Here is a 25,157-nt window from a genome sequence, read left to right on the forward strand (position 1 = left end):
AGCACGCCGACAGACCTGCATCTGTGCAGAAGAATGTTCTTATACAGGGAACAAGTGGAGTGTGTTATAGTTCACAACAAAGGACTGAATCAAGCAGTGGAAGTCTAATGAACTTAAGTCTTTCAAGTAAACACACAGCAAGCGCAGCACTCGCACACAGAGTAGTTGATCGCTTTGCCATTTACGGCTCATTAACTGATGGAGATCATCGATTACTCAGCCGCTTTTTGTGTGTCAGCTGCATTATGAGAAGAATATGAAATTTTTAGGCAGGATTTTTTTTTTTTAATTTTTATAACACACCCAAGAAAATGTAATTCTTTATACTAAATCGGGGCGGCTTCACCTATCTCAGAGAATCCTTTTACAAACTAACCTAAGTTTACTAAGATAAGGCCATGAAGACAGAGTGATGAAAAGAAAAACCCTTTAAAGATAATCTAGCAGCTGCATAACAGATCTGCTCTTTGGGTAATTTACCATCTGTCTTAACATGAAACATGGTTCAATTTTCTATTTACTTTTTATAAATGGAACAGAAGAAGCTACGAACGCAGTATAATGACTCTTGCTCCAGTTTCTTCAAAAGCTCATGCTTCATCGAACGCATATCTTATGTTTGCCAAAACTTTGCTGTAAACCAAGCATTTCAACTGCATTGTGCATCATTTCTAAATAGGAATAAAATAGGATAAATAGGAATAAAAAGCAAAGGTATGCCAAATTACACAAAAACTGGACTGAAAATCAGAGGTAACATGTCATATGAAGTGAAGAATGACTGAGTGTCTACAGCCATCTTTAAAACACAGTGGAGGCTCTGTCATGGCTTTGGGCTACATTCGCCCAGTGCTGTTAGGGGATCTTGTCAAAACCGATTGAATTATAAAGTGGCGCCAGATTTTGATCCACGATGGAAAGTGTCTGATGGGCAACTACTTTGTTTTTCACCATAAATATGATCCCAAACACAGAGCCACAGCAGTAAAAACATACCTCAGTAGGATTAAACACCATCAAACACTATCATTGGTGGACTGGCCTCACAGAGCCCGAACTTCAGCATCACTTAAGCAGCGTAGGATCATCTCGACAAACAACAACAAAGAATAAAAGTAGTCAGACTGAATATTGACTTACAAGCAGGTTAACCTACAGAAAGACTTTATCTTCCCCCAGACTGATCTTTCCTTTAGACTGATGTACTATATTTCGGTATATATTTGCACATTTTTAATACATTGCTGCACCTATTTCCCATTTTCTTAGCAAAATGCACAGAAATAAACTAAAATAAATTAAAGCATCAAGGACTAAACTGAGTGTTTAGCGGAAGTCGTACTTTGCCCTGTTTTGGTTTACACCACGTCCCGAGCAAAAAATCTGAGGGAAACAGCAAGATAAGGTCTCTGTGGGTTAATCCCTTTTAGTGATCCCTTTTAACACTACATGAATCACCTGACCTAGCGTTGGTATAATAAATGTCTGCAAGAGACAAAAAACAACTGCCATTTAAATTCCATGGAAAATAACAAAATAAGGAGTGAATAAAAAGCTGAACAGCTCTCAGAGGAATAAATAGAGACCTGAAGATTTATGCCTGTTTGCTGCTGACTTGTCGCAGGGGGCACTGCATAATTCATTAAGGACAACTGTGTTGACAGTTCCACTGACTTTGCTTAATACTGAATTACACTTGGTGGTCTGTGATGGAGGAATATCCTCTCAAAGCAGTGTCCAGCACTACATAAACTTTAGTTATGTAGTGTAACAGCAGCACCAGGGATGGATCGGGTTATAAATAGGAATCCTTATAGTCCAACTGCCCACGCAGGTTGCTGACACCTGCATACTTTGCTTCGGGTTGAAGGAAAGTACACAGTGTTGAAGGGAGGAATGAAAGGAATAATCAGAGGACAGACAGATGTGTAGCAGGAGGAAGGAAAGACCTTTTATGGAATGCCAGGAAAAACGTGTTCCCTTCACATTCTTGTCCTAAATTCTCAAACCAGCCCCCTGAAATCTCACATTTCATTCTTTCTATTTGCCTGAATTTTGTTCATCACCAGGCTCCCCCACCCCCTCTGCAACATTAGACGCTCATTCTCTCTCACCCACTCTTTTTCACTGGCATCCTCTGAATTCTGTGACTTTTTGCCTTCTGTACCCACATACATATATACTCCTTTCTCTCATTTTCTCTCTCTCGCTGTCTCTCTTTCTCTCTGTAAGCCACTTGTTACCATGGCAACCCCACAATAGGCCTTATAAAGCTAATAAGTAGAGAGAGCAGGCGGGATGAGCAGCGTAGCAGAAGAAGACGGAGGAGGGAAAAAAATAGAGGAGAAAAAAAATGAAACAGAAAAATAAATGGGTGCCAATCTATTCCTGGTATTGGAACTTCAAGCAAGGAGAGTGAGGGAGACACACATCCAGAGAAAGAGTGGAACAAATAGAGGTATACATATTTAGAAGGCATTACTGGCAGCATCTATAAAGTGCTGTAGGACTTATATAATAGGTTTTCATAAGCAGGGTGATAAGGCATTACACATCCATTATAAGAAGACAATCCCTCCCCCAGAATGTAAAATTTTAGTATGTCTGCATCAGCAGCCAGTTTTTATAACAAGATTTTTTTCTATATGCTCTAAAGGATAAAATAGTAATGTGATGCTTCCTCCTGAAAAATAGAGATAAAATGGATTTATTGATTCATGTTTTTATCTATAGCTAAAGACTAAGTTGCAAAGACTTAAGAAAAGTAAATTAAATCAAGTCTTTAAGTAAAAGAGCTTGAAAAAATGTTTAACTTGTTTTCTGGAGAACAGAGTTAAAAGTTGTCACACCCATCAAGAAATTATATGACACATCAATCCTGTAAAAAGAATTAGAGGTTAACGGGCTAATGTATCAGCTATTAACAGAGCCAAGCTAGTGAGTCTCTAATATATACTCTATGTCTTTAACATAGACTGTAAATAAAAGATGTATCCGGCCACCATGATGGCCTGCACTTAACAAGGTCCATCCATAGACTGCATAATACTGGATAATTAGAGTTATGATAATCATATCAATAAGGTCATCAGAACGGCTTTCGGTCACACTCGACTTGCTGGATTATCCAAACCATCACTAGTACAACTTTGACAACAGCAGTCAAAGTCCTTGCATGGAAATTTGAACATATTACCCCAGTGTTAAAGTCATTTCTCCCATTTCAACACATAATTACCTTTAAAATGCTTCTATTAGTTCATAAAGCTCTCAATAGTTTGGCTCACTATTACATCTCTGACTTGTTCAGTGTCTATAACCCAATTAGACCTCTCAGGTCACCAGGTGCAAATCTTGTGACTATTAGATCCAAGTGTGCTGAGTGTTTCAGTTGCTGTGGTCCTTTTGTTTGGAATACATTCTCTGCAGTCACAACTGTGTCTACATTCAGAAAGAAACTTTCTTTTTGGGAAAGTCTTTCTGTTCTCACAGGTTTAAGCTACATCCACGCTGGGAGCCATTTGCTCATTGCATATTGCATTAAAGCTGACAGTTCATTGCTTGCAGATATTCCATGCTCCAGCTGCCTAGGTGACCATCTAATGTATTTATGTATTTACTACCAGGTCACGTATCAATCAACAGTAATGTTTACTCTCACTGATAGTTGCTTCAGTTGCCCGCCTCGAAGTTGAGAAAACTTTATCTCAGGTCCGATGCAAGTTTATAAGAACTGACTCATTTTTGGAACCAGCACCAAGTGGTCACTCAAGGAACTTCAGCCTAGCTTAGCTTAGCTTACTCCTTTTTGAATGTGGCAAATTCTTAAGATTGTTTACAATTAGAGTAAGTTAGCCAATCATGACTGTAAACAACCTGGAATGTAATTTAACTGATTGTTCGTCACTCTATTCATCTTTCAATATTTATGAACAGAGCAAATATCTTACATAGTACAGTAAATGTTATTGCATCCATTCAACCAATAACTAGATGCATAATTATTAAGTACAGGATCAACGCATTGATCCAATTCACTGAGAAGAGGGATGCCTTTTAGGCAACAGTGTCCAAAAGACACTTTGTGGTTGTGCATTCTAAATGAACCACTGATAAGCCATTTAAGCACGAGAACCTTCTTGCAAGCCATTAAATTTTTATGTATCCACTCAGCAATTCAACTGTGAACACTATCCATGCCCGATATATTTACATAGTGTCAGGCAATGTTTTCAAAAGTCAAAAAGAAGAGATTTTCGAGACTGTGATCAATAATTGCTCCTCAGTTTCTGTCTTCAGAAGTCATCCACCAGATATCAGTGACAGGCCAAGGCTCATTATGTAGCTTTAAGAGGGAAATAACACAGTCTTGTAACATAAATACCACCGCAATGCTTCAATAGGAATACTAGATGAAGATGTCTCATTCAGTTTTACGCCTGTGTGCATGTGTGTGTGTGTGCGCGCAAGTGTGTCTGTGTGCATGCACCTGTGGATTGATAATGAATGTGTTTTTCCCCTGCAGAGGCTCTACTCAGATCAAAGTCTAGCAGGGTCTCTGAACTGCTCCCGGATGAAGCACAGAGACACACACACAGACAAAGACACACACACACACACACACACACATCGAATATGTCTCCTGCATGGACAGCTTCCCTTGCTTTGCCTCTTTTGTTGGAAGCCCGATAGCTGCGGGTGTGAGGGACAGTTGGACTGAAAGCCAGTTGAGAGAAGGAAGTATTACCACGTCACAAGCTAACCATCGCCAAGGCCACCACTTTTCCATGACAACAGAGATTTCATCACTATGGTAACACAAACGAGGTTCTAGGAAATGACACCAAGGAAACGAAGGTCAGAAATAAATATCTCATAATACATAAAACACAAAACACACTAATCGTTATGTTTCTATTAAATATTGAAAGCATTACATTGTGCCGACATAAACGTACAAAAATTATTTTTTAATAAAAAGGGGATTTACTGTAGGACTTGGTATTTCAAGCAAAAATAATATTCAGTGTTGACAGTGTTCACCCACCCACTTCTAATCTCCAGTGATGATGCATATTTCTGGTACAATTGACATGCTAGCTTTACCAGGTGAAGTTTGAGCGGAGCCTCACTTTTCTTTATTTCTCAGAACATTTTGACAGCTGTAATAGTCTTCCACTTTTGACTTTTCTCCTGTTTGCTAACTACCATCAAACCTTAAAGTGCCATTTTTACATTATAGCCACCTTATACATACACACATAAAACCAGGAGTAGAAATCGTCGCATGAACGACTTGATTTTTTATAATTTAAGGAATATTCAAAAATATTCCCTAATTTACACAGAAACATACATGGTAATGGAAAGTCCATGATGTTAAAAATGTGTCAAACTCATAAATATGTAGTTTTTTTAAAAAGGGGCACGTGAATAGTAAACATGATTGCATTAATTAGCATTTATGCTACTTTTTTATTTTGTGAGCTTAAATAAATGCAGTGAAATGTGCACGTGTGCAGATTTAAGACTCAGATGCACTGATTACGGGACTCTTATATGAACACCTTATTCATTACTCCAAATATTCCTTTTGGAGATGAAACTTTGAAACTCAGCGGGGGAGAGCATCTAATGATGAAACAGTGTTTTATCTGGTGTGACAGAAAAAGCGACTCCCCACTGGACTAACAGAGATTTTTTTGCTGATGTCTCAGAGCCTAGTTTTTAAGATAGCCAGCAAGCTTGCAAACAAGCTTGCATCCTGATTTGCATCAAAGCTGAACAGATGTGCGATTCATCTGCTATATTGTTACCCTAAAATCTTGCTTTTTAAATGCCAGACTAAAAAGAATATATTTAACATGATTTATTCAGTAGTAATAGTTTAATCTCTAACATTAATCTGTTCGTTACATCCCCACAAGCATTTAAAATGGTGAATATATCAGGCTAAATACATTCATTTTCACTGGCTTGCCATGATTAGTGGAGTTCTCTGCAAAAGCAAAGAAGATTTTTGGTGAATATTTAATAGTAAGTTTAAAAAAAAAATGTTAATAACTGCAAAGCATTGATGCATTTAGTTTTAAGGGAAAAGACAGAGGAAAGTTTGAAGTTTGTAGTCTCCAGATCACCTGGCTGATTGGTTGCTCAGATGCTTTCATCTGACTAAATTCTCACTGGCTGGAAAATTACCGGTGTTTCTTTGATGAGGAGAAAATCACGAGTCCTCTGGGAATCCATTATAATCCATTATTTTTGCCAGTGAGAGGAACACGCTGCTTGTGGAAAATGGGAGTTTTGAAAATGTTGCATTTTCATAACTATGAACCTGCATTACCCGACAGGTCTAACTAACCGCTGAACATTCGGTGTCAGAGCCAACCTGCAGTAACTGATGCTGTGTAAAAGTAGCTGGTGTGGCTGTATTCGTCAAAACAAAGTCTAGGGCAGATTATGCAAACACAGTTTAACAAGTTAAAATGGGATATAATCTAAAAACATCATGCTAATGTGTCTGTGTTGGGATGTGCTGATAACTTTGAATGCAAACAAACCCAAACTGGCATCTTTCAATATGTTTGCATTAATAACATGACTATCCTTTCAGCAATAGCTTGAATGGCTCCAGCATCTGCAAGTAGTAGCAAATAGAGATATTATTCATTTATTTTGATGAATGAAGTCAGTAAGGCACTCGCTGCAGTGATTCATTTAAGTTAAGGCCCCAGTCACACAGGCCTAGAGACCAACTAGCAGTCCTAGATTGGTTGTGACTGGTTGCTAGAGGCAGCTAGTAGTCACTGCGAAATTGCTTGTCAAACAACAGTCACACAGGCCTTAAGACTAGGGATGGGTATTGATAAGATTTTCACGATTCCGATTCCATTTTCGATTCTGTTTAACGATTTGATTCTTTATCAATTCTCTTATTGATTCTTATTTTTAAAAAAGGAAAACACTAAGGTCGATTAGCTTAGAACTTTGTTTTATATCTTCTCTTTGAACAAGATAGAAATTTAGGAGTAACATGGCCTTACAAACCCAACAGTGAGATCTTAAGAGATCCACAGCCTATGGCTCTTCAATGGGGTGTCACAGGGTCCCCGGGGAAAAAAATTGTAAATGTAAAATAACAAAATAAATATTCTTCTGTAGCAATTACACAAGAATATCCAGTAATGTCCCTGCCTACAATTAAACACATTCACTTACCGAAAATCGGGGCATCTGCTGTGGCAAAGCCTTTGACCACAAACTTAGTCACTGCTCGGTGACATTCGTCTATCGTGGCCTGAAAGGAGACGCTACCGGTAGACTGCAGTGAGAACTGCCAGCATCTGAGCCAGACTCTGTCTCTCTCATCATGGTCACCCACAGTAATGGCAGGTTTTGTAATAAGGCAGATCGCGCTAACATAATATGCACTGTTAGTTGATTATTTACCTGCCGCATTAACGGGAGAGGACGTGCAAACGTTACCGCTGCTGCTGGGTTGAGATTCATGAGTCCGGAGCGGAATTAAAAACATGACATTCATTTAAGGTCATCGCGTGTTTTGTGAGCAAATGCTTTTGCATATTCGTAGTGTTTCCTCTCTTAAATGAAATATCTACTTTGCAAGTATTGCAAGTTGCCCTGTTGTCATCCGTTCTCGTAAAGTAAAACCAAACTTTTGAGCGTTAGGCGCCATGTTTCCTGCCAGGTTAATGACGCGCCGCAATGTGGTGACGTCATTCGGGGTGACTGGAATCGATAAGAGAATCGTTTGCAAAAATGGCAAACAATTCCAAGGAATTGAAACAGTGGGAACCGGTTCTCAACAGGAACCGGTTTTCGATACCCATCCCTACTTAAGACCAATTACTGACCCCATGGTAACTACTGGTTGCTAAGCAAAAATATATATTTCCCGACTGACGAGTGGTTGCAGGAAGTTGCTTGTTTGTAAACATGCAGAATTGGTCTCAAAGAGAACACAGCGTGGGACTAAAACACCTCTAGATTGCTCTTGTTGGCCACAGTTTGTATAGAAGGCAGTCTTTCCTGCAAACTGCTCGCTAAACTGCTGTGAAACTGAAGAGTGCAACACCAACTGGAACTACAACTTGCTTGGTGAGTAAAAGTTGTGTCTTCTGGTTTGCGTCTAAATTTTTCAGGTTTCACTGCCGCTTGTTGGTTAGTTTGCAACTCCTACGCAAACTGATGGCCACCAATGCAATCTGGCAGCGACAAAAGCAATCACAAGAAGACTTTTGGTACTGCATCGTATACCTCTTTGCAACCAATTTCAAGCACTAACGCCATTAACATCCAACAACCACTCACCAACTGAGGCGTGTGGGTCTCTAGGGTCTCCAGGGCTGTGTGACTGATGCCTAACTGAAAGATAAAGTGTTCTCCTGCTGTTGCTAAACTGTCTGCCTGCCTAGTGTACCCTGGATCATGATCTCTAATTCATCTCAGTCAGAAATGATCCTGCTTTTATGGTGCACTCTGTACACCTTCCAGCTGTTCTCAGACATGTTCTTAGCCTCTAAGGTGCCACTTGGTTATGGCCACTGGAATAGAATGAGTAGAAATAGGATTTCAATTTCCTGGGACCAGGACAAAGAGATTAGGGTTTTATTTGGTTCCCATGCAGTCAGAGTTTAAGCATCACTTAAACCAAGGCAACAGTGACAACATGTAAAAGGAAAACATCAGGAATAAAAAAAAGGTGGGCTTAGCTATGTTATAATGAGCAACCCAAGTGCAAGAAAAATGATGCACCACATGGCAAAACATACAAGCAGTCATTATATTCACTTTCAGATAAAATATGTGCGTTATGCATTATTAGAGTAGATATTTAGTAAGAGAGGCAGTCACCAAGACACCAGCTGGCTTAGACACATGAGAAATGTGGCATTTTAAATATTCTGAACAGATTTTACATTCCCTTTCATTTTAGCTCAAACCACATTTCACTCCCTCTCTACAGATGCTTCACTGAGAATAGACCCCTGTGATGATAAAACACCACTAATCCAAAAATAAAGAATAATTCAGGCAACATGTTAGTGAGTATCCAAAAAAAACACATTATTCACAACCATGTTATTTTTCATCAAACTGATGATTTTTGGTCAGGCAACAAAGAATAATAAATCTCTTTAATTATTTTTCTTAATTGACCAAATGATAAATTAGTTAGGAAAGTCACTCATAGAACAATCAATAATTAAAACAGCCCTTTAGATGCCACCTTAAAATTGTACACTTCCCCTTTAATTCCAAAGTTACTCAGTCTTAATTTGCATATATTAAAACAGGAAGAAGTGTTTTAGTAGCTTTGATTGCTGCCAGTACATTAATGCAAAGGGTTATATAAATAGCACAGCGTTACTCCTTAGAGAAGATATCTGTGTTGCTTCCGCCTCCTTCCCCTCGGGGAGGTGAGATGTCATTACATTCCAGGTAAAAGACTTGTTCTCACTTGAGGCTCAGGCCTTCAATAATGATCATCTTGTTTTGTAACTGGAAAATTTGAAGTTAAACGGCATTTAATGCTTCTTACCTGTGAGCTGACAGTCGTCGTTGGAACCTGCAGAGTCCTCCTGGTTGGGGCTGAGTGGAGGGCTGGCAGGGGGACTGGTGCTGAAGCTGGCGTAGCCGAGGGAAGAGCTCACCTCGCTGGGCTCACAGCTGTGGTTGACCGGCCTTTGGACATCCAAGGATGAAGACAGAGAGGTGCGCTGTTTGGGCTGGGAGAAGAGAAGACGAAGGGTTTGAGAGTCCAAAACATTTTTGTTTGAGTGTTTCGTTTTGTTTGGGTTGCTTGAAAAAAGGTTTGCCAGACAGATTTTTTTGCTTCCCGTCTGAATAAAAAACGTAAAATTAACTCTCAGTATGGTTTTGTATGTTGCGATTTCAGTTTCACATTTTCATTGTAGCAGGGTACTTATTCGTATATCTTTTGATTAGTGTGCTATTATGACCTGTTTCTGTTAGGGTTATATTGTTGGATTGTCATTTATGCTTAGAAATATCTACTCATATATGCTGAGAGTTTTATAATCAATGTCATGTTGGTAGACGGTTGATCCTTAATAGTCTGCAAAGACTTTGTGTGCATTCCAGAGTGTTCTGGCTTTCACACCCACATCCTGGGAGCATGGGAGAGGTCGTACCTTCGCTTATTGTTTTGTGGTGGGATAAACATATCTATATCTGTTTTAGTCTAAGTGCCTTTTGTTTAGATGAACTGCTGGGCTTCCAGACCAGCAGGTTTAGGGAAGTTGTTTATGGGGTCACACTCTGACCACACACACACACACAGCAGTGTTACAAGGGAGCGGACGAGAGCAACTGGGGTCAAGTGGAAGGAACGACACTTAGCTCGGGCCTCCCTCGTATACGAGAAATATAAATGCTTTTTGCTGTGTAACTGAATTGTCTTGAACGTTCCAGCGAATAGGTTTATGCTACAAACTTATCAGTTTCCTGTTTATGAATAAGGTTTTTTAGGTTTTTACTAAGTCAGATCCTACATTATATTATGTTGTGTTGCAGCTTTATGTTGTTCATGACGAGATCGCCACTAAAAGGGAACCATTACAAGAATTGCAATTGCAAGAATTTACAGCTTTAGAGAAATACAGTTCTCTCTGAACAAACAGCCCCTTTTTGATTTATACCAAAAATAAAACGCAGTTGCCTGCAGCTCAATAAATGTTCCCACTCATCATGAGATGTAAGAAGAGTTATCTGTTTTTCATCACTCGTTTTACCACAGGGACCAGCTAATAACTTTAATTACCAATAAAGCAATTTTCCTTATTTTTGTTTTGATCCTCTCGCCCTTTATTTTTAATTTTCCTTTTTATACGACAGATCCACTTCTGTTGCTGAAGATCTTGTGCTTTCTCGTAGTCAAAAGCAAATCCCTTTATTATTTTATTTTATTATTTTCTGGATGAGTTTGTGGGTGGTGCAATCACTGCTAGGAAAAGGAGAAATGGATGCAGCAGTTTATTGAAACATGTGGAAACATACATGAAAATACACCATATGAGGCAAAAACACAAAGGCATTGTTTTAAGTCAAGGCATGTATTCCTAAAAAAAAATGTGTATAACATAAGATATGGACATCTGTTTTTTCCTCATGTAAAACTGGGATGCAAGATAGCAGATGACAGAGGTAGAACAGGAAAAAGAAGCGAGCCAAAATGGCTGCTTAGAAGACGCAAATGTGAGTGATAAAGTGAGACAGAGGACAAATGAAACTGTAGACTGGCATCTGGTAAACACATCTTACATAATGAGGCATTTGCAGCTCTCAACAACCTGCTGCTAAGCTTCACAAACAACTCAGGCAGTCAAAACCCTGCTGGTGCATGTATATGCAATCACAACTCAAAGGATGTATGCTAAGGGAATCAATAGAGTGAACTCTGAACGCAAAATATCATCCTGAAATATTGAGAGACAGACACACACACGCACAACAAAACAACCTTCGTAAGACCTTCACGGTCTATTTTGTGACTCAAGGTATAAAAACGAAACCTTGAGAGATGGGAAAGGAATATAAAAGGAAATGAAAGCAGGAGGAGGACAGGACGCTCTTTTCTATGCATGACGCATTCAAATTGGGCTTTGAGATATTCGCCGAACTAAACTGGGATGAAAAACACAAAAGCAGAACAAGAACAGGGAAAAAGGCTGAGGGAGGATGAAAAAATGGAAAGAGTGAAGACACGCTGACTGAAAAGAAAAGCAATTAAGAAATAAAAAGGAAGAAACAAAAGAAACAATGAGTAGAGGTAAACATTTGAAACAGGATAGGGAGGATCAGGCCAAAAAGCAAGCGATCACTGACGAAAGTAAGAGGTACGAGATTGAAATAAAGAACAAAAGAATGGAAAATAGAAAGAGAAGACAATGTACAAAAAAAAGGAAGGACACTGAAAGAATGACTAATTTAACATAAATTTGAATGCCGTGGATATCTTTCTCTATTCTGGGAAATAAGTGCTGCTGGGTGAGAATACTAACGCTAACCCAAACTCTAAAGTCTGTGCAGTATTTATGAAGCTGCAGCCTTTAAGCTAGCTTAGGGGAAAATCTGACAGTTTTTTTCTGCTTGTTTGCATCGATTAGACAAGGTACGCCATGCTGAGTGAGCTTTAAGGGTGCAGGTAGGCTGGGGTAGAGCGGTTTATCCCATTTCTTTAGTGAATAACAATCATTTCCAACTAACTTTACCTATAAAAGAAAGAAATCCACCCCAAAGTACACAGATCAATTTGGTGCAGTGTGTTCGGTCTTTTAAGTGGAAGAATGAAGAAGAATTTTTGCACACACAGAGAGAAAATGACATCCAGCTAAGAGTGAACACTTCAGGATACGCCACTGCTCAAGTCCAAGGTACTGCTCAAAGAACCAAATATGGCACAGAGTTCATTTTAAATTTTTTTTTGTGGAAAGTCAGTCACCAGGGAGTTACACGGCAGGATGTTTAAAGGACCAATGCATCAACCAGACAAGATCACAACAACCCAGAAAGGGTACAGGGAGTAAAGACGGTGATGTATGAGCCCAACAGTGAAACACACTGACTGGGCAAGGGGAGGGACATTACAAGAACTAGCTGTCAAAGCCACGCATTCTCTTCATTAGTCTTTCCATTTGTCTTTGGTCGTGTAACAGAAGCAATTCTACACAAACCGACAACTTAGGCGTTGTTATCAGGTCTCTGCGATCTAAAGCGTACATAATCTGTGGAAAATAAAGACACTGCTACAAGCCATGTGTGACATGACTCAAAACGTGTTACTGGAAGCTTAACAACAGAACACCGAGGGCTCAAAATGAGATTAAGCAATCGTGAACACAGAATGAGTGAACGCCTTCAAATGTGACACCGTGGTATTTTAAAGTGGCAATCTGAGCCTTTGTGTGTCTCCGTCTTCAGGGAGTTTAATGGGTACATCAACTGCTCCTAAAGCATCCCTCTCTTACTGTACTTATCGCCAGCTCATCTATGTGCATTTGTCTTCCTCTTCTTTCAAACTATTAAATGTGTCTGTTCTCTAGACTTGTGCTTGTTAAGAGCCTGCACACGCACACTCATTAACGCATATAAGAAAAAAAAACATGCACATGTGCCATAGCTCTGGCTGAGGCTTAGCGTTAACAATGCAAACAGGCAGCGGGCTAATGAACATGTCGTGCCCGATTGGATGGGGATTAATGAGCACAGACACACGGGAACACACACACACACCCCATGCATGACTAAACATTAGGAAAAACCATTTTCCTTCCAACATAGCAAAGGGGGAAAAAAAGGTCATTTAAAAAGCTACGTGTGTTGAAATCCTAATAATTGACACTTTTGCAACCCAGCATTTGTGCGGTAATTTATCAATAACATGAGAATTGGATCTCATGATTAGAAGGTAGGAATATCACCACTTCTGATGAATGAAACTCCCCACAGAAATATTTACTATGCTTCTGAGGGAAGCATGCAAAAAACCCCAAACATAATATATGTCAAATACACCAAAGAATGAGGCTTATTTGTCTCTAAATGTTGCTTTTGTAAGTGTAACGTGAGCAGTAGACTCAAAGTTAATTATGGTTAGATTTTAATTGATATTTTCAGTTGCTACAGCAGCTCGTCCTCTGTTAACATTAGCTTAGAGGTAATGATCCCGAATGTGGAGCATTGCAAATAGCATATGTCTGTCTTTTATTTCAGCTACAACACACGTCCACATAAAGATGTAAGCGCACAAACTCACAAGGCAAAATGTTCAAAAGAGCCGAGCTGACGATGCTTCTGCTTCCAGAGGGCAGCGAAGAACAAGAGAATAGAAAAGATAAAGGGGTAAACATCTAAAACCTCCTTTTTCCTCCCAATTCCAAAACAAACTCTTAACTGCAACTCTTACAAGTAACATTCCACCGCTCATCTCTGGATTTTGTACACTTTCTTTTGATGCATGCTGTTTTTGCCCCATTCAGCTATATGGCTCTGTTTTCTTGTGTGTTTCTTGTAACGATCAAACTTCTTTTTCATTATTTGTCTTAAGAAATATGTCATGTACTGTATTTAAATTCAGTACATGACAATGCAGTATTTCAGCAACGTATACAATTTGAAGGTGATACGATTGCTGGTACCAGACAAGGCAGTCTGAGTATTTTAGAAACTGCTGATCTTCCTGCTGATTTCCCCATAAAGCTATTTCTAGGGTTTACATAAAATGCATACCTTTACAACCAAACTATGCAAAAGGGCATCTCTGAATCCTCAATATGTTGAACCTTGAAGCAGATGGGCTACAGCAGCAGAAGACCACACTGGGTGACACACCTTTGGTTCAGCTGAGCATTGTTTAAACAACGCAGCCTACCCGAATACTATTCCCAACCATACCCATCCGTTTACGACCAATTGACCAATCTGCTGATGGCAGATAGCTCATTCAGTTAATTGCTCTACTTTTATTCCTCCATTAAAATACTGTAGATGTTCTCTGAAAAAGTAACACCATGCTAAAGATCTTTTTGTGAAGGGATTGTTCCTTTCTTCCGCTGTGACTCATAAATGTGGACGTAGGAGCACTTACATCTAATATATAAAATCTTTTTCAACATTTGAACTAATTAAATGCGCTACATACTATCTATTTATCTATCTGCTAAACATACTGCTCACCTGGTTGTTAAACATTTTTGTTTGTGGTTTTTAAAATGGGCAAATGTGGATTAAAGGTTTAGTCTATTTTAAAATCAAACCTAATAGCTAATGAAGAAAGTTTTAAATTTCAGGTGATGGCAGGTCCAATTTTCCAATCAATGACTTCCATGTGGAATAAAATATTATTGGAATCTGTCTCTCCTGCTCTTTTATCCTGGACCTGTATCCAGTTGAGTTATTATGTGCAGACTATTAACCTTTTAAGGTTTTTTTTAGCTGTTCCCCAAACTGTTTTTTATTTACACACACACACACACACACACACACACACACACACACACACACACACACACACACACACACACACACACACACACACACACACACACAGCCATGTTTTTATATCCTTTTGGGAACATTTAATCCTTTCCCTAACCCTTAGCATAAACCTAACCATAACCTAATATTTACCCTCACACTAAAACCACATTTTGAGCCTCAAAAATGCCTTCAAATTTGTGGGGATGGGCATTTTGTCCCCACAAGTATAGTAAACTTACAATTTTTGGTCCCCACAAAGATATGTAAACACGATACACACACACACAAAATAATCTTCCTAGAATTGTAAGTGTCCTCCCCACCATTCTCTGCTATCGCTTGCCATCCCTTGTGTTTATTTGCTCTATCCCTCAGTCAGATAAAACAGTCTTTTATTTTGTTCCATCATCTAAGATTGTGAGGAATCCAGAAAGTAATTTACCTTCTGTTTGCTACCAAGCACTGAACTTGTTTTCCCACCAAATCTATTGTGACAGATGATTTAAATGTGATGCAGAGGCCAGCAGAGACTAGCAGTCCTCTTGGCTCATAACTAATGATATGTATGAACTGCATCATTTATTGAAAGCATCCAAATCCCGGCTACAAATCCTTTTAATACAGGCAGAAAACGGCAGGGAAAAGCTCAGATGTGCAACTCCCACTTGAGAGATTTTAGTATTAGCTTGAGTCACTTCTATTAGCAGTGCATGACCCAAGTCTGTCCTCTGGGGCCACCGGCTGGGAAAGAAAATCTCTTTAACCACAAACACAGAAAGGTCTCCTACTTGTTGCAATAACTTGAAAATGTTCAGTTGGAGTAAGGAAGGGTTGAGAAAAATGAACTGAACAGTATAAACCGAGGGCCCCATTCTCTCCATTTTTTCTCGTCTTTTGTTTGTTACACAAACACACGACAATGTGGGCCATATGAAGAGCTGGCACAAACACTCAGATGTATTTATGGAAATGTAAAGCAAGTGTTTACTGTAATTACAGACAAATCCGAGCAAATTTCCTGTGAGATTAACTAACAGGAGGTATGTCTGTGAAGGTTCTCAGTCATCCAGGTCATCGTAGTCAAAGGAGCTTGCAAAGAAAAGCGTCTGGACTTCTTTAAGTTACTTGAAGACGTTTCACCTCTCATCCGAGACGCTTCTTCAGTTCTAAGGTCAAATGGTGGAGATAGATGGCTTCTATGTCCACTGTGAAAGAAGCCATCTATGTCCACTGTGAGCGACCATCTTTGAACAGAGGCGGTGGTTTATGACACCAACTCTCTGCCATCTATAATCCAGTTTTGAGATCCCTTCCCAGACGCCTTAACGCCCACTCACATCCTGGGCCATCTGACCTCAGGAATTCGCATGATAAGGTGGGGCCAGGTTTCACAATGAACTCATCCGAAACTCTGGCTGATTGGGACCCACACCCAGTTCCACACCTTGGCTCAGGCGATTAGAGGATCATCAGGGGGTCCTTTTGTCCCTCTGTGGGGGGACACTCCCACCAGGTTTATATCTGGGACTCTCCACCATTTGACCTTAGAACTGAAGAAGCCTCTCGGATGAGAGGTGAAACGTCTTCAAGTAACTTAAAGAAGTCCAGACGCTTTTCTTTGCAAGCTCCTTTGACTAACTAACAGGAGCAACACTGTTACAGCAGTCGGCGAGTGGCACAAGCAACAACCTCAGCATCTAACTGACTGATGGGAGTGAAAGGATGAATGAGCTCTAAACGCCAATGTGATTCGCAATCAGTCTGTGAGGTGTTGAGTGAAGATTCTAGAGGTTTGTTTTAGTCAAGAAAATGTGATAATTCTAGAAGTTCAAAATAAATCAAAAATATATAGAGAGATAGAGAGAGCATTTAGATCAAACCAGCACAAAAGGTGACAACAATTCACAAGTATGTGTTGACTTTGTACAGAATACATGGTCAGTGTCAGAGCATATATAATGGATGAGCATTCAACTTTGACAGGGGCATTTGGATAAAGTAACTTTGCTATTACACGTTTTATTTAAAAAAAACAAAAAAAAACAGGAATACATTTATGCCCACAAATCAGAGACTGTAAACTAAAATAAACAGCACGTTCTGTTATTTTAAATTTACATAAATTTCCATTTAAAGCTGAGTGAATCCCATGAGACTGATACACCTATACACTGGGCCTACAGCCAATAATCAGTTGACATACATTTCAAGTCTTTGGATGTCACAGTCTTAGACCGTGGGAGGAAGCGGAAGTCCACGCATGGACAGAGAAATGCAAACTTGACAGCTGGAAAGTGGATTAGAACCTAGGACCTTCTTGCTGTGAGTCAACAGCGATAACCACTGTTTTGCAACTTTAAACCAAAATCATTAACCAGTCTGCGTGATTACAACCTTACACACATAGCACACTCACAGAAACCAACTCGGAAAATGCAGATATATCTGTGTTAGATTACAGATGCAAAGCAGTTAAATGAATTTACCACATACTGGGAAAGTTGCATATATATGACTGCGAGTGCAGAGTGCCCTCAGCATAGTCCCATTTGTTTTGCAAAGTTCAAGTAGGGTCATCAAGACTAGCTGCATAAGCTGATGAATGACCTCTCCTCAGTTCCAAAGAGACATCAAGGATATTTTGCAGAGTCTGACCTGCACAGGCTAATTGGTGACTGAATCAGAAACACCAACTGAATAATTAACCTCAGTTTGAGCTGGAATAACTTACCAGCAATATGCATTTTTATGTTTTTCATTAGCGAACAGTAAACTTTCATTTAACTAATACTTTAGTTATATCAGCAGAATTCAGCTGAGAAGGCGCAGTGATCTTTTTAGATGGGCCTTTCCATAAAGCTGACGGTGACTACACCAAAAAGCTTCCTTGTCAGTTCCAACTGCTACTTTTTCTTTGTTTAAATTCAAGTGTGATGGCTGAAGTGGAATTATTAAAGCTGTTGAGCAACATAAAATTATCCTTGCAAATATAAGTTAATACCTACAGTAAAACCTGAGGTATCAGCAAAAGCAATTTAAAGGTGGTTGCTAGGCAATGTGATGGGCGTCATATGATGTGGATATGAACTTTTTTAGAATATAAATGAGGTCTTTATGTCGTGACATTAAAATGTTTTTTTTATATGTGTTATATGTGCATAAATGGCATAAATGGGTGCCGCACATTATCAAGGTGGTTCTTAGACAACACAATGACATCATAAGATCTTATTATAGATCTCCTGATGGTGTTTTCCAGTATGACGCTGATTAAAGATGTATACCTTGGCGTGTAAACAACACTTTAAAAATGGATGTCATGCTACTTTGTTGGCAGAGACCAGTGAGACCAGAGAGACCCCCACCACCACTCCCACCACCAAAAAAAAGACAAAAAACACACTGCATAAAACTTCCTGCCTTGTTTACTTGTTTACAAGCCACAAGCTAGCAGAAAGCCTACAATTATGTGAGCATGGGAGTTGTAAAGGTAGGTGTTGATTCACAGTGGGGCTGATAATACTAAATCTTTTACACATCTTAGAAGAGTGATTAAATTTGAGGCTAAAATCAACAAAAGCCTTTAAGACAATCTCTTTACTGGATAGATTGGTTGGTTTATCATCTGCTATCACAATAATGTCTGAGAACTTTAACTCCATTTGTCCTGAAGACAACACGTTCTTACTGTTTTTAACCTTTTCACATTTCCAATGAGATCTGTCCCGAAAGGGCAGTTTACAAGTGTGTCTTTGGTGCTAACAGAGGCAGGCAGTCTTTTCTGTGATGGTCCTGTTTGTTTACTGTAATTATGCTGTCATCTCAAAATTACTCTGCACTGATGTTGAAATTACACATATCAACTTGCTCCGGACTGGTCAAAACAATCCACTATCTACCACCAAAATCAACACCCCCCCACTGCTTGCTCTTGCCCCTAGCTCAAGAGCACTTTAACTACAATAATTTGGAAAGGTGGGACTGTACAGTAAGTCATGGGGTTTCCACACAGGCACATCATCCACATGTCAGGCTGACATCCTTCTGAATGCTCTGGTGATGTTTTCAGAGTGACAGTGGTGTCATACTTGGCGCCTTTATTATGGACTTTGTGTGCGTCTGTGCATCCTCTCAGCCTCTGTAAGGGGAAAAGTATTATCTCCATGTTTCAGCATCAGAAAGCAGTTGGCTCGCTTTATCTACTCTCTGAGTGTGTTTGACTGTCTTCATGTGGCCAGGGTAGCTATCAGCTCAATCAAGGAAGTGTTGAAGTGTGACAGATCCAGGGTAGGTAGATCTGAATGTGTGCAATGCATACTGTATTTCCACATATTCTTCTGTGTGTGGGTGGGTGTGAGTGTGTGTGTATAAGAGAGAGATCCCAGTATTGCAGACATTCGCATTAAGTAAGCAAAAGAAAAATTAGAGCCTGAGCTTTAGTAATGGGTATCATTTTATTATAACCTCATTTTACCCTGCAACCTTACTCTGTGTGTTGGATAAAGTCTATGTTATTAGTTTATTGAGATTGTGTTTTAATAAACACTCGCCAGCCACTGTAATAGATATACCCGTTCAACTGTTTCACACAAATATCTAATCAGCCAATCCCATTGCAACAATTTAGAGCATTTCGGAATGTACAAATGGTCAAGAATGGACCATCAGACCACCAGAATGGGGAAGAGGACTTTGAACATAGCATGTTCTTCCTGCCAAACTGGTCTCATTCTTTTAGAAAGGGCAGATCTACTGGGATTTCCCCACACAAGCATCTCTGTGGTTTACAAAGAATAGTTTGAAAAAGAGAAAAAAGTAAGCAGGTCTCTGAGAAAACCCATCAGCTAAGAACAGAAAACTAAGGCTACACTTCACATGACCTCACCAAAATGCTTTGTTGAACATAACAACGAGTTCACTGGACTCAAACGTCCTCCACAGTCACCTACATCTCAAAACAACAGAGCTCCTCCGGGATGTGGTGGAAGATGACATTCACATCACGCATGCGCAGCAGACAAATCTGCAGAAACTTTGTGATGCAGTCATGTCAATATGGACCAACAATCGCTGAGGAATATTTCCAGCACTTTGTTGAATTCATGACAAGAAGAATTAAGGCAGTTCTGGTGATAGCAAGGTGTACCTAATAAAATGACCAGTGAGCGTATTTGTCAGCTTGGCACGTACAACTACAGCTAAAGATACCAACTCAGCCTTTGTGGGCGCAAACACAAGTTCTGTCATGTGTTCTCAATAACCAAGAAGCTCTCGTAGGCAAGTAGCAGTTATTAAAATTTACACACACACACACAAAATTTACGCGCACACAGCAAAGTAGGACACTGAGCCAGTGGGTTTAAAACTGATAACCCCATGATGCATGGATCTCTGTCCTTTTTACATCTCTCATCCCCTCTGTGTTCCACATCCCATCTGGCCATGTCTGTGATCAAGAGCTTGTGGAGATCTAACATGTCCAGCTGACAGTTTTGGAAAAGTAGCAAAGGAAAAAGAAATGAAAACGGTCTGAACATTAAGCCTGTGGATATCAGTCAGCATAGTCTTTGTGATCTCCTTCCCCATTTACAAAGTGATCACATGTGTTTTTCAGTGACTGGCTAGGGGTCTATGACAAAAGTATACACTTTGAGTCACTGCAGCAGAACTGGAGAGGTTTTTGTCTTGGGGGATGGCACACTGCAAAAAGAGACCGTGGCAGCAAATCACTTGATCTTGCACCATTATGCAATTGTTACGTTGCCAGTTCGGCAGAAAATCTCACCATCAGGGTGAGATAAACTGCTTGTTTTCAGTAACTCTCACTGAGTACTCAGTTTATTAACTCTTCATGATGTCAATTATGCTCAGTTGGTTCTTGCCAGATTAAGACTTCTCTAGGAAGTCTATATCGTAATTTATGCCTTAACCTTCCGCATTATTCAGTCGTTGGCTGCGTCATTCGGACGTATAGCGACATTTCTCAGGAGGTGCATGTCAGTTCACGTGGAATGATCTGGTGTATGATTAAAAGGAATTTATGGCTGCATCTTAACTTATGAAATAGACTTCCCTTAGAAGTCTAAATCAGGGGCCAAGAGTGTGCAAAGAAAACATCCTGCACACCAAAACATCAGAAATCAAAACTCAGACCAGGCAACATTTTTACTACCTTCTAGTGACCAATTTTTAAGCCAACTGTAGCCTCAATTGCCTGTTTTCAGCTGACCGGACCAGGACCCAATCTGGTCTTCTGATGCTGTTCTGCTTCAAGGTTTGATGTGTTCATGTGTTTTTTCCTTATTACTGTTGCCTTCCTACTACCTCAAAGAAGTCCAACCTCTGCCATCAATAAGGCATTTTTGCCCAGAGAACTGTCGGTCACTGGATATTTTCTCCTTTTGGGACCAGTCTCTAAACTCTAGAGATGCTTGTTTGGGGGAAAATCAGTTGATCGCCAGTTTCTGAGATACTCATATGAGTCTAGCATCAATAACCATGCATCCTTCAAAGTCACTTAAAGCACTTTTTTTGCACATTCTAAAGCTCAGTTTGGGCTTCAGCAGGTTGTCTTAACCATGTCTGTCTGCCTAAATGAATCGAGTTGCTGCCATTTGAATGGCTGATTAGAATTTAATTTGCAATAATGAACAGGCGAACACCTGATAAAGTGGCTGGTAAGTGTTTATTAAAACACAATCTGATCAAACTAATAACACAGAGTTTTCATGTCTTTATCAAACACACTGAGTAGACGCTGATGGCGCAGGTCAGAAAAAGCAAAAGGTTGTCTGTGCTTACAGTTTCCCCCAAAGCTGCTTGGAGTCAGGTGTCGCAATTAAGGAGATGAGACTGGAGTTGTTGGAGAGGTGCCTTTCTCAGCAAATAAAGGTGCCTAAAGTGTGGTTACTCACAAAATTTGCTCTTTTTGACAAAGAGTGGCCAGTGTGAGTCATATCTCAATAACATTCACAGGATTTTAGAAAAAACATTTCAGAGATGCACACAACAGCGTATTACAAAAGCAATTCTAAAGACCTACACGTTCCTTAATCCTCAAGTCCTTCACAAAGAGAGCAAATTCACGAGTGCTATAGTACTACTCTGCCTAGAAGTAATTTTACTGCAAATATGTAACATACACAATAAAGTATAGTCCTGCAAGAAGTAAAAAAAAAACCCTTAAAATGTAGTAACAAAACTGCAATCTATGTTTCCAATTTAGAAAGAAAGAAAAAGCTGAATAAGAATACTGTCAGCAACACAGAGGAAACACCTGGTCTCAATAACAACAAACAAAAAAGTTAAGGTTAACTAAATTTTGAAGCATAAATGCAAATCACACAAAACTACTATCACTGCTTTGAGGAAACATGGTTGAGGAAGCATCATGATTTTGGGCTGCTTTCTACTTTAGAGTCTGGACGCCTTGCAAATACTGAGAGAAAAACTGAATTTCAAACTGTACCAGGGGAGAATATCAGTGCAGAAGAAAGAAAAGAAAAGAAAAGAGAAAGAAAAAAGAAAAGAAAAGAAAAGAAAAGAAAAGAAGATACAATAAGCCACTGACCTGCATTTTTCAAATAAAAATAACTAAATGAGATCTTGGATTCAGATTCCTGACCTAAGCTTAACTGAGATGCTTACTGTTTTCATAATTAGCTAAAGGAAACATCTAATGGATGTTGTTGCTTATTCCAGCCTGCACAATGTGATTAATCAGTCTGAAAAGAGATGAAAAGCACCAGTGTTTGGTTGTTTTAACCTCACAAGTCAAATGACGATTAGACCACATAATATGAGTAATCATTGCAGAAATCACGGTAATTCCAGAGGGTTCACTAACTTTTTGCTTGCTTGTGTGTACTGCTGAAATAGCCAGCGGGAGCATTAAATCAAATGAAATGAATTCTAGAGAATTAATTAAGCACTATAAAATTGAACTCTGGTGCTCCTTGATTATGTGCGCTTCAAGCCGAGAGGAGGCCCGCTGGGCGCCGCATGTGATCCCTCTACGCACATTAGTTAACATGCCAAAGATAGACCCATGATAATGGGTGGGGGTGGGTGAAGAAAACAGGGCAACAAGAGAAGATGCTGTGGTGAGTAAAGGCCATTCAGAGAGTCAGAAGGTCTACTTATCTCACGCCATGTCTTAATCTTCAACAAGAATGAAAATCTTGAAAAACACTGACATGATAGTTACTACACTACACTAAACAAGCAGATGAGTTCAATATTTTTTGTCAGTGTTATGTCACACATCATCTGCTCACTGAGAAACAACTGCCTTTAATTATCAAGGTGCGAAACGCTCGCACTGCGCACGGGTGTCTGATACTATCTTCCCAGTGACCGAAAAAGCGAGGAATAAATTAATCCCAAGTCTCTAATGAACTTGATTTGCTGTTGCGTGTGAATCGCCGAGTGTTGATTTGAAGTTATTCAAGATCAGAGGCATATTATTATTAATCAATTCTGCTGCTGGTGTACACAGAAAGTGGAGTTTTGAAAGCTTTGTATTACAGGCAAAGCATCTATCTGTGATATAATGATGCTGATACACATTTAATACACATTCCTTTCACACTTCAGTTGGCTCACAGGAGGTTCCTTCACTGAAATAAACCTAATGAAGCATTTTTTAAAATTTAATTTCATACAAATATCCATAAATGACTCTGTTTCTTAAGCAGTAGACGATGAACTTCAACTTCTGGCTGTCTGGGTTTGACTTTTTCATGTAGATCTCATTAGACCTTTATTATAGTGAACAAATGATTCGCTACAACGACAAAAACAAATCTGTCTAGATGGGGAGTTGTGCTGGGTTAAGGGCAGGATCATTGTGTTTAGCAATGACTGCAATTGGCAATCTTCATCATTATTTTTCAAATAATCATCAGGTGATCAATGTTGTACCATCTGTGCCATTAGCATTAAAAAATAAACAGTGAAGTTGCATAGATTCAGGTACAGCAGCTGCTGAGACAGTGACACAAAAGGAGTTTATAGAACTCCCAGCACGAAAAGAAAGTAATATAGGCCTATTCATCGGGGGACCTTTTTTCACAATGTATCATATAGTTTCCTATGTTAGTGAAGATAGTGTGGCAGATGCAGGCTGTACAGGACCGGCTGTGGCTCAGGAGGCAGCGCAGATCATCTACTAATTAGAAGGTTGGTGGTCTGCATGCCAAAGTATCCTTAGGCAAGATAGTGATAGTGCTCCTGAGAGCGAATGTGTGTGTAAATGTACTTAGACTAAGAAAAAAGTGCTTGTATAAATCTGTGTGTGAATGGGTTAAAAATACATGCCGTAAAAAAGCCCTTTAGGTGCTTAAGTAGAACAGAAAAGCACTACATAAGAACCAGTCTATCTACAAGTAAACTGGAACATCACATCTTTTTTTTTAAATCATCCAGCTATCTTTTCAGGTCAAACAGGAAGAAATATGAATAACATACATTCACCAAATTAACTGTTTTAGCTTATGTCTAAAAACCACCTAAAAACACGTGTGACAAATATGGAGCAGTCTGTAATTGACAAAAATCTAACGGTGAAACAAGGAGCTGATGAGATGGGATCAACTAGCATTTCTGACAAATGGATCAATGTAGGCTCTCCTTACACACATTAATTTCAAAGAGGCGCAAGCGTGAACTGTCAGTACGTATTCAAGCTCATGCACACTGGTGCCTCAATGAGAGAGAGACAAATTAAATAAAATCTCAATTTTAAAATCATATTAATTTAATGCGCCAGTGGAAAAAATCTGCTAAATAATGCAGTGACTGGCAAGCTATTGGTGCGCATTCTGACCACAGTCAACGCACAACCCAGCTGCATGCAACGGTTGTTCGGCACATGTAGACGCTGGTGAAAGGTGAAAGTTAACATGAATCAACAACTGAATTATTAAAAAGAGTGTAGCTGGTGCAGCAGCAGACCACAATCTCTCAATCGCACCCCATTATGTCAGCGTGGAGGTTCACAGATGACACAGCAGATACCTGTCTTCCAAAGCTGTTTCTTCAAATACATAAGTTTGACGTTTTTATACCTGTGGTGCAAAACGTGCCCCCACATGCTAAACTTCCAGCAGGTTTTGTGACTAAAGAAAATATTCTAA

General features: G+C 39.5%; 1 protein-coding gene across 4 annotated transcripts in view; it reads right to left on the reverse strand.

Annotated features, from left to right (window-relative positions):
• Positions 1-25,157, reverse strand: part of anks1b (ankyrin repeat and sterile alpha motif domain containing 1B) — a 271,727-nt gene that overhangs the window by 83,284 nt on the left and 163,286 nt on the right. For all 4 annotated transcript variants that reach the window (XM_006780780.3, XM_006780779.3, XM_035906771.2 and 1 more), the window contains exon 13: positions 9,563-9,749. In XM_006780780.3, coding sequence (XP_006780843.2) covers positions 9,563-9,749 — 187 coding nt within the window. The remainder of the gene's footprint in view (positions 1-9,562; positions 9,750-25,157) is intronic.

The sequence above is a fragment of the Neolamprologus brichardi genome, chromosome 17, assembly GCF_056152115.1.
Source record: "Neolamprologus brichardi isolate AB-2024 chromosome 17, ASM5615211v1, whole genome shotgun sequence".
Taxonomy (NCBI): Eukaryota; Metazoa; Chordata; class Actinopteri; order Cichliformes; family Cichlidae; genus Neolamprologus; species Neolamprologus brichardi.